Here is a 15,175-nt window from a genome sequence, read left to right as displayed (position 1 = left end):
GAGATGAAGAGCAGGTTGGTTTGCTCTGTGTGCTCTCGTTGTCTCTGTATAGAGAAAGGCTAATGTTTTGCTATTTCACCTTTGTCTTCATTTCACTGTTCTGCATTGAGATTCTTTTATCCTGTCTAGCCTGGGTGACATGTTCTTATGTCCATATGTTGAAATCAAAACAAATAGTATACAGTCAAAACAAAGGCAATGTGAATGTTTCACATTTCTAATATATGGCTTATTTATCACAAAGAGAAGAGAGCGTCTTGCTACTTTATCACATCATTTGACTGGACCAAAACACTTAACCGAAAAGTAAGTCTCATACATTCAGAAATAGGCACAGACATCTTAGTCACCAAAAAAATATATATACTTTTTTCTCCACGTTAGATTAGGACTAAGCTTAATTCTCATAGCTTTTATATCTGAATGGCGGATAATTTTGCCAGGTACAATAGTATGAATGAGCACTGTTACTTAGACATGTCAAAATATTTGGGTGCAAAAGCCTAAGACAGTGAAACAGTGTGATGCTTGGTTGTGATCAGCATATTTTCTCAAAATGAAGTGAAACCCATGAACATACTTGACTAAACATGTCAGCTGTGAACAAATGAAAATAATGGCAGGGAAAGATTAGGTAATAGTTCTGTGATTCACATTTTAGAATGAATAATACTGAAAGAATTCGGGGGAATTCTAAGAAATATGGATAAGAAACCACACAAAATGTACAGGGATCAAGCTTAAAACTTCTAGAAGGGGACAACTGAGATATAAATCTGAATCTAGCTATCAATATTCAAAGGCACAAGGCAAAGTGAAGTAAATATTTGAAAAAGTTTTTTGTGAGACAAAACTGGGTAACATGAGGAGAGGGAGGAGTGTTAATAGGTGCAAAAAATTAGACACTTTATAGAGTACAGACTATGTCAGCTCTCCATAAAACTGGCAACTCTGTTTGAACATTACATATTTTGGTCACACATTTATGATCCTTAAGTAAATGCATTACAACAGTCTGGTACCACGGGCAATGGGGAAAAACTGTACACTTGTAATTAAAAAAACTTATGTTTTCAATTGATTATATGCTACATAAAGTCAGATGTCAGACCTAAGGACTAGTTTCCAGAAATACAGGATACTTAATACATAATGATCACATATACCAACACTTGCTGCTGCTCATTTATTGCTTTAACTCTTGCAGAGTCCCTGATACAAAATTATCCATGTAAGGCACATAGTTTCTTTTGTTTAAATCTTACTTTGTCTTGCCACATTGTTTCTGAGACACCACATCATCTTTAAAACATGTAGGAAATTGAAAACATGTCAAATTCTGCTACTTTCCTAGAGCCAACATTTTAATACCACACAATTAGTTCTATGTTTAATAGTAAAATGGTAGCAGTACCTCTTCCGCAAAGTTAGTTTTCTTGTCAAGCATTTCTCGTAATGTCTGAAGAATTTTAATGCAGAGCTTTTCTTCTTTCTCCATTAGCTTCTTTGTGTGATTAATCAACCTTAAAGTAAAATATTAAACCTTAAAGAGCATTGCACATTGTTACTAAGCCATGCTACAATTTCTTCATGCAAAAATCACCTGTCGCTGTATTTTTCCTCAAGGAAATAAAAGTAGACAAGAGAAAAAGGAAATGGGACTTTCAATGTGTTGTTTTTTGTTACGATTTGTATATCTTCTTGCCATACAGAAGGCAGAATTATACATCCACTTTTTCCTGAATGCTTGCAGATTAAGATCCAAACTTGCTCTTTCACCCTTTCTTTATCTATTTAGAGATAAGCATGCATTCATCTTAACGTTTATTTAAAGGTAATTAGTCTTCACCATACTTTTTCAAATTTTAAAAGCTATAGCCTTTATACAACTTCCAACCCCAGTGGTGTTTATAATAATATTTATCATATAATTAGCAAACAGCATCCACTCAAAAGGATCCAGAGGAATCTCCAAAGCATTCCTAAAACTTTACATGGAGTCATTCAGAAATGCAGTTATTTGGATGAAACATAACCGTTGTTTACACATTCACACAACTTTACAGGACTGTTTTACAGTCAGAAAACAAGGTATATTTCTGCCTCCTACTAAGACTATGATGGGAGTTTGAGTTTTAAATCTGCTTAAGCAGAAAAAGCAGAATGCCAGAAGAAGCCTTTCAGTCTCTGTACAGAGCAAGTCCTTGTATTGCTACTGTGAAAACAGAAGAGAGGAAGATATCTGAAGGCCTTAGACTGGTTTTCTTCCTTCAGTACCAGTGTTGACTTACAGTAGACAGAACAGTGTTCTTCATATTATGGCCTACGATCAGCACACAGCAAAGGCACTGTGGCTACCCATTAACAATCCTAAATTACAGACACCTAAAGCAGGGTTAGGAGGGATGACATTGCATCATCTGTAGCACAACAGAACCAATTATATTTAAGTTACTGCTGAGTTTGTGTGCTAAGGCCACCCGGGACTCAGTAGAAATACCATGCAGGACTTTCCCATGGTCATGTTAACCAAATTCATGAGCTATGAGTTCAAAAAAAATCTGCTCTCAGGCCTGCAGTATTAACAATATTTTGTGAAGAGTTACATCTTTATCTTACAATATCCTGCATAGTCCTGCAAAACATTCTTTGCCATGGAAGTTAATTAAATACAAGAGAAAGCTGTTTATTGCATTACAGGGGCCACATTCAGCTGCCCTAGACTTCATTTGGTGCTGACTTTGAACACGAGTTTGGACATAGGGGATGGGATGGGACAAGCTCAGAATTTAGTTTCATTTTTCCAAAAATATAAATTATATTGTTATAACACTACCTCTGCAGAAGATGCAGAAAGCCAAGGAAACAGGCAAGCTGCCTAATGTGTCCGTTTCCCTCACATTACCTCTGTTTAAATTAGAGTTTCTCAAGGGCAGAGAGGGCATCTCACTAGAGGACTATTAAAAAATATTGAACATCTTTATTTCAATGCACAAACTGCAAATTAAGCATCTAATAATTCAGGCTCAGATAAGGTGCCAGTGAAATATATTTTAGAAAGAGCTGTTGGCAGTTTAAAATAAAAATCAAAAGATTTATCTGCTTTATCAAAAAAAATAGCACTGCACACCCTACTTCATTATGAATTCTTGAAGATTCTACCATGGGAAGTCCAAGTTTCTGCTGTCAATTTGAAGAAACTTAATAGCAAAAGCAGCCCACTGAGAAAACAGAAGTAGATTGTGCCTGTCAGAATCATAACAAGCTACTAAGATTAAATTTCTAGGCAGACAAGTCAAGTAAACCTCTCTCCCCACTCCTCTCCAGACTCCTAAACCTCCAAGAACCATAAAACATGCAGCCAAAGACCTCAATTTAAGCTTTCAATATGAACTCAAGACTCCTATATGCTTAAGTCGCTGTTGAAAATCAGAGGCGAGTGCTGTTGAAAATTTTAACTCCCTGTCATCTTTTCCAAAGAAGCAAATAGGTCTCTCCGTAAACCACTTACTTGGACATGAAAGCACCACATCTTATCCTGGCATCGCTCCCCTCAGGAAAAAGTAGCTCTGGACTGTGCAGCACATCAACCAGCACTGAGAATTCAGCTTGCATCATGGGAGTGAACTGCTGCTCCAAGGAGGACACTACATCCTAGGAAGTAAAAAGGAATGTCACTACAGCTGACCTACAAAACTAGAAGAAAGTTGCTGTGGAGCTGAAAAATACTATGGGCTACGCAACCCATTTCTGGCACTTGTTAGCCCAGGTTACAGTAAAGCAACCTCATTCCTTTCTCCATGTCACTCCTCAAACTGGGTGAGGAGGGGAAGGTGCCCATAACTATTCGTGTTGCTATTCTCTTTCAAATTTCTCTTTAGTAATGCCTCAGAAACACTCAGGAACAGTCAGGATGATGATGTGCTGGAAAAACACTGCTTGTCATACATGTATACATGATGTTAGTATATCACCTGAAGTGTTGCTTCCTGGGTATGTAGGGTTCCTCCATTTTTCTGGGTTCCACTGTTTTCTTAGTCCATAAGCACTTGATGTTATTTAACCACACAGGTGATTTTCATCTCGTACGTAAACTCCAGTGACACAAACCTGACATAATGGCACCTCCAAAGCCCAGTACCTCCCTCTGCACTCCAAACAGGACAATGACATGTGACCATGACAAGGCAGAAAGGAGATCCTTCTCTATGGATCACTTTGGGGTAAAAAAAAACACACTTCCTACCCCTCTCTACCTACTTCTTAATTCAGATCATGAATCAAAAGGCCCTGAGTGTTGGCTTCGCTTTGAACAGACACCAAGGAAGAGCTGAGTCCTCTGTTCCTCCCACCTAGAAGTACAACGTTCACTGTAATCCAGCACTACAAATGCAATGAGTCTCTCTCTGATGTTTTCCCCACCTGGCCCATATTAGACAAATGCACCGCCATTACTAGCACCCAAGCCATTTGCTATTTTGTACCTGTAGTTTTTCTATTATATTTCTGTAATCCCAGGCAGGCCCACCAAGAGCTTCTTTAAAACGAGGTCCACTGCGGGCTGACATTCTCCACCCCATCGCCGCCCTCTGTACCATGTTAGAGTGACTCTTCATGAACAAGGTGTTGACCTGGCTATCCAAATCCACTGGAATTGCAATCCCACGGTTCTTTGCTTTATGAGGAAGAAAAATAGAAGAAATTTACAGTGGGAAAAACTTCAAAATCTTCTGCAGATCAAGGCATGCAAAATCCTAATATCCTTGAAGTTGGGGGACGATGGAATGGGGGCTGGGATTTCACTTCAGTGGGTTTTTAAAATACAGATCAAAACCTAAGCTGGTAAATATCAGATATACTCTGGTTAAGTGAGCTGTACCACTTAAAATGAGATGAGGATCATTTCCACAACGTATTTTAATAGGTACTGACATTTATTTTTTTAAAGCTTTTTTTTTTTTTTTACTAACTCATAAAAAATCAGAGCCACAAATATTAATAAGAGTAACAAAAAGAATGCGCATTGTTTTTTCAACAGCTAGTTTTTCCTGTATTCAGGAGTAAATTTGAAAGATCTTCTTCTTAGTCGACCTATGCACATTTAGTCAATTTATCCCAAGTGCTGTACATTGCTTTTCTGCCTATTTTTCTTGCAAAGTCCTTGAGAAACCAAGAGCATACAAATTAAATTTGAAAGACAATCTCTTCTTTTCTCTTCCTTCAGTTTCCTACACAGCCAGCATTGTTAAGCTATGGGATTCTTGGACATCACTGCAATATAACTGATAAACAGCTACAATTGCCAAATCCAGATCAATAGTGTGATTTATTTATTTGTTTATTTTAAGACCTTGGGGGTAGGGAGGAGGTAACAAAAGACAGAGTATTAGGGAAAAAATGGGGGACAACTTGTTCCAATTCTTACAGTGCATCCACTATTAAAGTACCATTGCATAGTGAACTGTTATTTGAAAACAAAGTTTGGAAGACAATGCTAGAAGGTAACTGCCCTTTCCTCTATGAATATATTTGTACTAGCTGCATCTCTCCATTCCATAGAACCATAGATTTCACTGGAGATCAGAATGACATTCTTCTAAGGCTCAGCATGAGCCGTCTGAAATTCAAAAAATAAACAACGGATTGATGCAGAAATACCTCTATTTGAAAGATTAGGTCACATTTACAAGGCTTATTTTAGGCTTTATATTCTACATCTTTTCATTTAGTTTCCATAGCACAGTTTATGGTTAATAAACTGAGAAGTTGAGTGGGGAAACAGTTCATTTGAGGTTTTCTACCATAAGCTGATAGTAACTGACTTTTTCTTTTCTTATTGAAATGCTTTTTAAAAAGCATTAGCCCATATTGAAGTTCTGCACGTCATTTCTCTAAGGCATTTCCCTGCTGCTCTGCACTAACACGAGTGCTTTGCATAGAAGTGGAAGGCTTCAAAAATATTCCACCTCTCCCTCCCATTTCTTAAAACTTTAGGTCCTGAACTCATGATGCCAACAGATGCCCTTCTTTCCTAAACAGGATATCCATCAAAACCAACAGGAGTACATGCAAGCACAAAGTCATGTATATGGCTCTGATGAATGAAGGCTCGTGTGTTGCCAAGCACAGTGAGTCTCAGATCCCAGCCAGAAACTTTCCCTACTCCCAGATACTACACTGTAATGCCAACATTTATAATAAAATTAAAATTGGCTGTGAAAACTCAACCCCCAGTCTCAGACTACAGTAAGCATGCTGTCACATGCATCCTCATCCTTTGAGTACCTCCTGTCCCTGGCTCAGCCGTGCCTGTGAAGGTGTATCCTGATGCAGGACCAGAGCCTTCAACTGCAGATTAGGGTGCTTAACTAGGATGGAAGAAAGCTCTCCTATTCTATTTCTGGCAAGCACTTTCTTTTAAATAGCTTGCCACACAGACCTAAAAAAAAGTTGCTTAGGTCAGGATGGGATGACATGTTTCACAACAACCGTACATGAATCATCATCATCAGAAGCACAGCAGTTTCAACACTAGTAGCTGATTTTTCCTTCCCATTCTCTACTTGCTTTGAAGGCAAGGTTCTGGATTATCATGAGGAAAATACTATGTATGGCTGGCCATTATTTCTAATGACTGTTTTCCACGTTACTTGACTGGATTGTTTTTCAAGACACATTTGCCCTGTTGCTGCTTACTTTATTAAAGAAGTCCATTAAAGTTCTGCCAGGGTGGTTAGGGTGCTGTGGCCTATTAATGCAATTTATTGTGTCCTAATGTTAATCACTAGAATGTTATTGGACAATGCTTACTTCTCAACTGAGTGGCATGTATGCAGAATCCTGATATACCCAGGAATAAATTTAGCAATGGGGAGCATGCTGTTCAGAGGAAAACCCAGACTTCTGTAGTCCTACGATGCCATTTGAAGTTAACAACTTCCATCAATGTCTGAGTAGCAGTCAAGGACTATGATTGTTCAAAGAGCTGCAGCTAATTAAAACTATCATAAAGAAAACCAGAGAGAGAAAAAAAATACTCCTTTGTTTTGAAAACAGTTCTTATATGTATAATTCCATTTGTAATTAAGATTTGTATTGGTTGTCAAAGGGCACTGTTGAAGTCTAAGCTGTAAACAAAGCCTTTGTCTTCTTACTTCTTTGCAGCTTGTAGAAAGTTTATCTTTCATTTGTTTCACATTTCATTATTTAAAACAACATGAAGCATATTTTTACATTTTGGAAAGCTGATGAACAAATGTGAGCATAAATATTTATTTTTAATTTAGGTGTTGTAGGCTGCTTTCCTCTTCAATATGTGTCAATCTCCCTTAAAGTATGAACATAAAATATTTAAAAGCATGTTTATTTTTGTTCCACTTAGAAATACTTTTGGACAGAACTCAAACTTACAATGTAGAGCTGGTAGACAAAGGAGATAAGAGGGGGCAAAATTCTGTCCTTCTTTGGCTGGTGAACTTGGGAAAAAAGCATGCTACATGCCTGTATATAAACTGGTACAATAGGTATCCAGCAGGATACTTACCATGATGGACTAGAACATGTCTTCAACTAATTTGGAAATCTGCCTTGAAGTGGAGTCACAGTGCCTGCTTATATACTGTCTAAATCCCAGCTAGGCACTCTGTGCAGGACTAGTCATACCCTGAATATACTATGCTGTTTTGCCAATGCCAGAACAAAATGATTTGCTGGGAAATCTTTTGCATGACTAACTCTCTATCTGATGTTCCCTCACAATTAATTCTATTTGCAATAACTACAGCTGGGTCAAGACAATTGAGCAAACAGTACCAGCAGAAAGGATAAGCAACACAGTAGGCCAAATTCAGTCAGGCTATGGCTAATGTTTCGTGCTGGATGGTTCTGGGCATACTTAATGCCCCAGCAGCTTTCCTCCCCTTTCCTGTTTCAGCTATGAAACCATACTGTGAGATGGGGACCCAAAAGAAAAGGTGAATATTAACAATGAGAATCAAGTACCTAAATTCAGACCTCTCTCTATGAGCCATCTGGGCTCTATAGAATTCCCAAGAGCATTGTCCAGCTGCTAAGTGAAGGGCTGAAATGGGCTGTATTTTGTTGAATTACCTGCATGTAAGTCTCTTCACAGAATCACAGAAATTGGAAGCAGAAGGGCCTATTTCACAAATTCACTCCATTAACTTTGGTGGTATTTACAAAGTGCTACAGTATTTAGTAGCTTTGGTGGTATTTGCAAAGTGCTACAGTACTTAGTAGCTTCACGGTATTTAATATATTTTGTACTACTTGAAGCAATCCCCAATGTAGGTTTTATGGGGGACACACAGGAGTTTCACCCCTTAGAATTCCTCAAGGAGGAGTGGGACATACAATTTGGGTCACAAAATACCCACAGCTGCACCTAGCTGTGAGTCCCTTACTCTACTTGCATTTTACACCGCTCCTGTACTCCCTGACAGCTCTCATGTTCTCCCACACTCCCAGTTGTCACTTAACAGAGCAACGTATACATAGTTCAATTAATTTTGCTCCATGAATCAGTCCCTCCAGCTTCTTAATCATTTACTGACTACTTAACAAACACATTTGGATGGAGAGACACTAATGCTAGCAACAGCATGACTTTTTAAGGAAAATAAAAGCTTTGTGTAGACAAGACACAAGCCTGCCAATCTTGTACCCTTCACTTGGATGTTTTTTTCCAGCAAAAAATCTATGCTAAAATATTTATCAGTCTGTAAAAAGATCATCATTGAATTTTTCTTGCAATTAAGGAAACACAAACAGTTAAAATAGAATAAAATATGTTTTTTCATCTGCAATGTATTATTCTTGCTGTCAAAAAAGTAACAACAGGATAATTATCTTATTTGAACTAAAAATTGAAAGTGACGGTCTAGCTTTTTATAAAATGGAAAAAAAAAAAAGACTTAAAAACTCAAATGGGAAAGGAAACAGTATTTTCAAGGCTGAAAAAAAAAAATATTTTAGGAAAATTCATCAATATGGACATTAAAACAAGTGTGGTAATTCCAAAGAAGCATGAAAACATAACCTAGATTTCATGTTATTTCATGTTTAATGTTTCCTATTTGTAATTTGACAGGGAAATGGAAAAGTTTTTAAGCACTTATAAGAATGGTCAAGATGCATCACAGGAGGGTTTTTTTGATTCTGTACACCCTTAAAGGGGTAGCAGTGAGGTGAAACTGGAGAACAAACATAACTAGAATGGACTTCACCCTTTAGATCATTTGCTCTCCTCGTTACAGACAATCCATGTTCTTTAATCCCTTTTGAAAATGTATTAAGCTTCATTTAAAACAAAGCTGCATTTTCTGACATCCCTCCTCTCCACATTTTCTAGTGGCCTGTTGATCATGGACATCCTTCCAAAGTTGGTTCTAAACCTCTCATTTACAATCTAACTTTATTTAGGTTATTTGAAGCCTAACATACTTTATATCCTGATTATTGGGGTCAGTACTATCCTTTAGCTAAAACGTTTCTTCGTGACCATTATCTTCCTAAGTACTTTTGAAGAGAAATAATACAGGCCTTTGTTTTGCTATGGAAAAAGCATGGAACTCTATTATAGAGTCCCTTCTTGTCATACAATTTCTCCATTCCCTTGATCACCCTAATAGTACTTCCTCTGTACCTGTTACAGTTTTGAACTTCTGAAACAGAGTTCTTACAAAACTTGTCTCAAATTTTTTAGCATAGAAACACAGATACTCTTTTTGCTTCTCCTGCATAGTATCCTAGAGTACTATCTGACAACAACTAATGTGATTCGGCTTGCTAACAGATTTTTTTAAAGGGTCTACTAAGAGAAATAGTCTAACAAAATGTGGGTTCCTATCTGCCACTGTTTGCTCACCTGGGAAATTACAGTTATTTCATTGTTGTTGGTGGTAACACAGCCATGCACATGATACAGAAAGCATCCTTCATATCCACACACAGTATCAGAGGGAAGATGCAGTTTGTATAAAACATAGGGGAAAAAAATAATGGATACTACAGAGAAAGGACTATAATATAACTAGATATATCTAGCATGCAGCTCAGTACACTGAGGTGCTTCAACATTGTAATAGAAGAGAAAACTGATGCTTAGGGGTGAATGTACAAAAATTACTGCTTAATTCAGAGGCCAAGGCAGTTCTTTGCAGAGGTCTAGAAGACTGGTCAGCCCTGGGAGAAAGAACTTTCTCCAATAGCATTTAAGATATACAGTCCAGATCTTTAGTTTTAAGGACAGGTGACATTCCCCAATTTGACCATATGGGAAGATAGCAGATGGTTTTAAAGGCAAACTTTCTGGCCTCCACCATTCTCAATCTTGCAAAGATTATAGAATGTAGGAACTGAAAGTCCTTTGGTAATGAATTCATTTGAAATAAATGTAACTGTTTGTCTTCTTAGTTCCTCTGTTTTCACAAAGATCAGTGGACCTTTTAAACAATTTCCATGTGTAGCAATTTTGCCAGTGAGAAGACGCTATTTTGATCACTTATTTTTGGATTATTTTTTAAAGCAAAACTCAGTGCTATGTTATAATAAAGAAAATGGAGAGAGTGATCTATGTAAAATGCGTTAATTTTTGTTAATGTGATAATCTGCTTCAGAAGTCCAAGAACAAGAAGCATTACTATACACAAACTATTTTGTAATTATTTTAATTCATCCAACTGTAGCCAAATGTTTACTAGTCAATAAAAAATTGATGAGCACTAGTATCTTTGTGTTCCACATCTCTTGGAGTCACAGAAGGGTCTGCTGAAAAAGTCAAGCAAGCCTCTATACTTCTTGCTGAACTCGAAGACAGAGAACTGCCTGGAGAAAAAGACGCAAGCGAAGCTTGAAAAGCTTATGAAGTTTTTCCCTAGTGGTCAAGTGGAGTTGAAGTACCAAGGTTATAAGAAATTAGCTTCTGCAACATATCCTTTTGTTGACCTGGAAGATAATGTACATTCTTACAATGCTCATAAGAAGACAGATGTAATGATCTTAAGCTCTTGAGGCAATACTTATATCCACCTGTCAGCAACATAAGTAGTAAGCACTGAGCAGAATGTACATTGCTTAAACTTGCTCTGAAATGGGTCTTTTAAAAGTGCATTATTATATGGATCTTTGATATCTTGGGAAATCTGTGTAGGATCTTTCTTCCTGCTGAGATTCATTTCTAAATCCAGGGCTACTACTACTACAAAAAAAAATGTTTGTTCTTTCAACTCTATACTACATTTATTTTCCATCAAAAGTCTTTGGTCCCTGCCGTAAATCTGTCCAATACTCTATCTCTCTGATATTGGCAAAATCTTTCTAGAGGTGTTTTTTTGTTGGTTTTTTTTTTTTAAACCCTGCTGTGAAACATGAAGGACCTAACATTAAAGCTGACAGACTCTCAAGGTAAAAAAAAAAAAAAAAAAAAAAAAAAATTTCTCACAGATTCCTAGCCAAAATCCAAACCTACTCCATATATACAGCCAGAAAAAGAGGCAAAATGAATAAAAAATAAAATAAAATAAAAAAAGGAAAGGAAAGGCTGGCCTATTTGCATTATGGAAGAAACCTCTGCCTACTCAAAGAGCACCACTTCGTGCTGGTGGAACACCCAGTAGACACAGGAGCCTGGTACACACAGCAATTACAAGGGCCTCGATTTTAAAAGTCATCAGTACCTCCAACTGGGGTAGTTTTTCCAAAGCTTTCAGCAGAGCAGAACAGGCCTACTCAATTAGCCAAGGCAAGCCAAGTTTGGCAACATGTCTAAAATACTGAATACCACACAAGTCTAAAATCTCAGCTAGCCACCTCAACTTTTATACAGGGATGTATAAAACTCCATTTTCCACTTCTTTAGTTTGCTCTTTTGGAAAAGGCTCCTCGAAAGCTGCCTTCTTCTCCCTTTCTGCACTGGCAGAATAAAACACCAAATAAAAATTTGTGGTAATTTGCTAATATGATACAATTGTACCAGTTGTATTCAATATTGGTACCAATAATGAATCCTTAAACAGTTATTATGATATGGACAATGAAATCATCAACTTGCATGTTAAAGTGTGCTTTCAGGGCCACCTCTGAGGCTACCAGTCCCATGGCACCCCAAGATGACACACAGCCTGCTTGCCCTACTGCTGGTGACATGAAAGTCCTGTAGGAGGACAAGGACACATGGTGGTGCCTTTCACGGGCACCTCAGATCCACTCTCCACACTTGACAATACCCAAGACAAGAGTGGGATCCCATGCATGGGAAGCCAGAGCAGCAAGAAGGCTGGATCCATAGGACAGCATTAGGGCATAGTTTAAATGAACAAATAAAACAAAACACAGTAGATCATCTTCATTACAGTGACCCACATTTTTTCCCCATCTTGCTGCTGTGGGGACAAGTTCAGCTTGGCTGTCTCAGCACTAGGCTCAGGTGACTCTAAATACCCTTGTCTCTATAAGATAACACAAACACCTCTCCAAGCTCTATTTTTTATTTATTTATTTTTTTTTTAGGTTATGCTCCATAGAAAGGTAGGCATGGAGCCGTCTAGAAGCATCCAAAGTTGGTCTTAAAAACACTCTCACCTGCCTTACTTCTCCTCTCTTTCCTCAGACTCCTAAAGGAAGTAATTTACTGATGACTCTTTCCAGAACTGCCAGAGGGGAGCAGGAAAGGAAGTGCTAAACACACAAAAAAGGATCTGTGGGACTAGAGCTTTATTTGAAACTGTAGTAGCTGTAGCATAAAGGAAATAAAACATGTTTGGCTTTCAAAGTTCTCTTACCAGATGGATCCATAATTAAATCATTTGCACAACAAATAAAACATCTGAAGATTGCTAAGTTTTTAGGCAACTACTATTCTCACTCACACAAAAGTTAATGAGGTATTTTGGCTAAAATGTTAGATTATACCCCTGTAAAACTATCCCAAAATCTAAATTTAGAGTTGATTGTTACAGTGCCACAGATACTGCAGACGGTTACGGGACCCTCTCATACTTTTTATCATTATTTATTAAAGCTTCTTAAAAATTGCATCAACTATAGCATTTAGCCAGTTTCTATACGTCTCTGCCTCTACTCAGTTTTGATTGGTGCTGAGGAAAAACTTACTCTATAAATTCTATAGAAACTAGATTGAAAAATCTGTTTTTCCAGTTGTGGCTGAAGACTTTAAAATCCTGTTCACAAAAATTTAAGTTAAGAATGAACTTTTGCCAGTCTTAGCTATGTACAGGTGAAGAATCTTTTTTATTTTTTTATTTTTTATTTTAGGATGGCATCATTCCCGAAGAAGATTTAAATCTTTGACTAACATAGTATTTGAATTTATTTGAAAGCAATGTAATTTCCTAGCTGGCCTTGGGACCAAATATGAATTAAGTCTTGGTGCCTGTGCGAGGCAATATGCCCCTTTCATGGCTGACTGTGTAGAATCAGTAAATGCATACCCCTTTCATGGCTGACTGTGTAGAATCAGTAAATGCATAGACCTGAAGGTGATGAGTAAGCAGAGAAGCTATGGTGTGGCAGAATTCTGTTTTCCACCCCCAACTCACTGATGGGACAAAACCTGAACAAGCCCAGGATGATGACTGATAACAACGAATACCTCTCACAGGAATTGAAGGAAAAAAGATGAGTGTTCTGATGCACAATTCCATGCATCACTGCTCACAACAGCCCAGCACAAATGGAATTGCCTATGTTTTCCTATACCATATATGAAGCTTCTGTTTCATTTCAATATCATAACTTCCTTGAGGTCAAGTTCAACCATCATTCATTTAGCAAACCCACCTCTGTGGCCTATAGGTTCACCTATTTGATGGAATACATTTGAATGCATTATAAAAAGAGACAAAATTTAACTTCAAAGTGAGATTTCTTTATTTACCACTGTCACAACTGCATGATGCTATAGTCAAAGAAAAAACATTCAAGCTCAAGTAATTCTGATCTTAAAACACAGAGAAAAACAATGAAGGTAAAAACCTGGCACCTACCCACTTCAGCCAAAGTTTTGATACATGACTCCACTGAGGCTTTCTGAGTTGGGTTTGGCCAGGTACAGTTGTAAATTCTAAAAGCAGACTGCAGCAGCTGAATAAAAACAGGTTGATGTGTCTGAAAACAAAAAGATAAACATGTAATTTTATACTTCACCATCTCCTCACAACTACCCTAAGGTTTGATATAACATAAACCACGTGCATGAATGTTAGTTTGTTTACTCAAGCTGCGGATCAATTAAATTCTCTTTGCTCTTCAGGAGAGGAGGGAATGCAAATCATTTCTGCACCCCTACAGAGACCAAATCATACAGTTTTTACTAAGATCACCACTGATATCAAGTAAGCACAGTACAGAGCAGAAGGACTGAAGAGTCTTCCTGGTTCTCAGGTAAATGTCCTTTTTGTTGTAATGCACAGCATTTTTCTCATACAAATACAAAGATAGACCTTGATTCTGCAAAGATACTCTATCCAGTGAATTCACAAAAGCCAGAAGTAAATATGACCTTATTGAGCTGTGTGCTGTTTCAGAGTTGTAAAGGGTAAAAATTAAGAATAAATGATTTCAAGAGGAATTAAACAGCTAGCCAGTGGCATGCGAGGAGAGAGAAATTGAAGAAGGATAAAAAAGGTACAGGATCCCCATTCCTTCCTATGACAAGGTATCTCATTAATGGTCTGAATTACTTATTTGTCAGTCTCTTTTTCTTACCTGGAGGCTGGTGCTGTTATCTGAAAATGGAGAATTGAAGAAGCCACTTACAATGTTCATTACAGGCTCAGTGACATATTTCTCCAGAGATGTGTCTGCATGTTTACGATCTGTGGTTGTGTTACAAACCTACAGGGAAGAAGGAGACAATAATGAGATTCAGTATTTTTAAGTAAGCCAGCTATGTTATTTTGTATTTATTACAACCCATGTAATAAGATTTGTTCTTAGTATGATTTAGTATGTTCTTAGAATGATTTTTATATAAGATCTATCAGAGCATATTATCTTAGAGTTCAAGATGTATCTGTGGTAGCTTGTCTTGAAGATACACATTGTCTTTTAAATTCCATTATCTTCTGAACTAATTCCTTCTGGTTGTCTGTCTGTTCTTTCCTAAACCATGAAAAAAGATCCCCCTGAATCAGCA

The 15,175-nt window shown here is 37.4% G+C and overlaps 1 protein-coding gene across 1 annotated transcript in view; it reads right to left on the bottom strand.

Annotated features, from left to right (window-relative positions):
- ITPR2 (inositol 1,4,5-trisphosphate receptor type 2) overlaps positions 1-15,175 on the bottom strand; it is a 266,820-nt gene that overhangs the window by 117,308 nt on the left and 134,337 nt on the right. Inside the window, 5 exon segments of the mRNA XM_032186220.1 lie at positions 1,415-1,523; positions 3,512-3,654; positions 4,485-4,675; positions 14,025-14,145; positions 14,746-14,874. Coding sequence (XP_032042111.1) covers positions 1,415-1,523; positions 3,512-3,654; positions 4,485-4,675; positions 14,025-14,145; positions 14,746-14,874 — 693 coding nt within the window.

The sequence above is a fragment of the Aythya fuligula genome, chromosome 1 (genome assembly GCF_009819795.1).
Source record: "Aythya fuligula isolate bAytFul2 chromosome 1, bAytFul2.pri, whole genome shotgun sequence".
NCBI classification, from domain to species: domain Eukaryota; kingdom Metazoa; phylum Chordata; class Aves; order Anseriformes; family Anatidae; genus Aythya; species Aythya fuligula.
The sequence above is the reverse complement of the archived record's forward strand: the minus strand, read 5'-3'. Positions and strand labels throughout refer to the sequence as shown.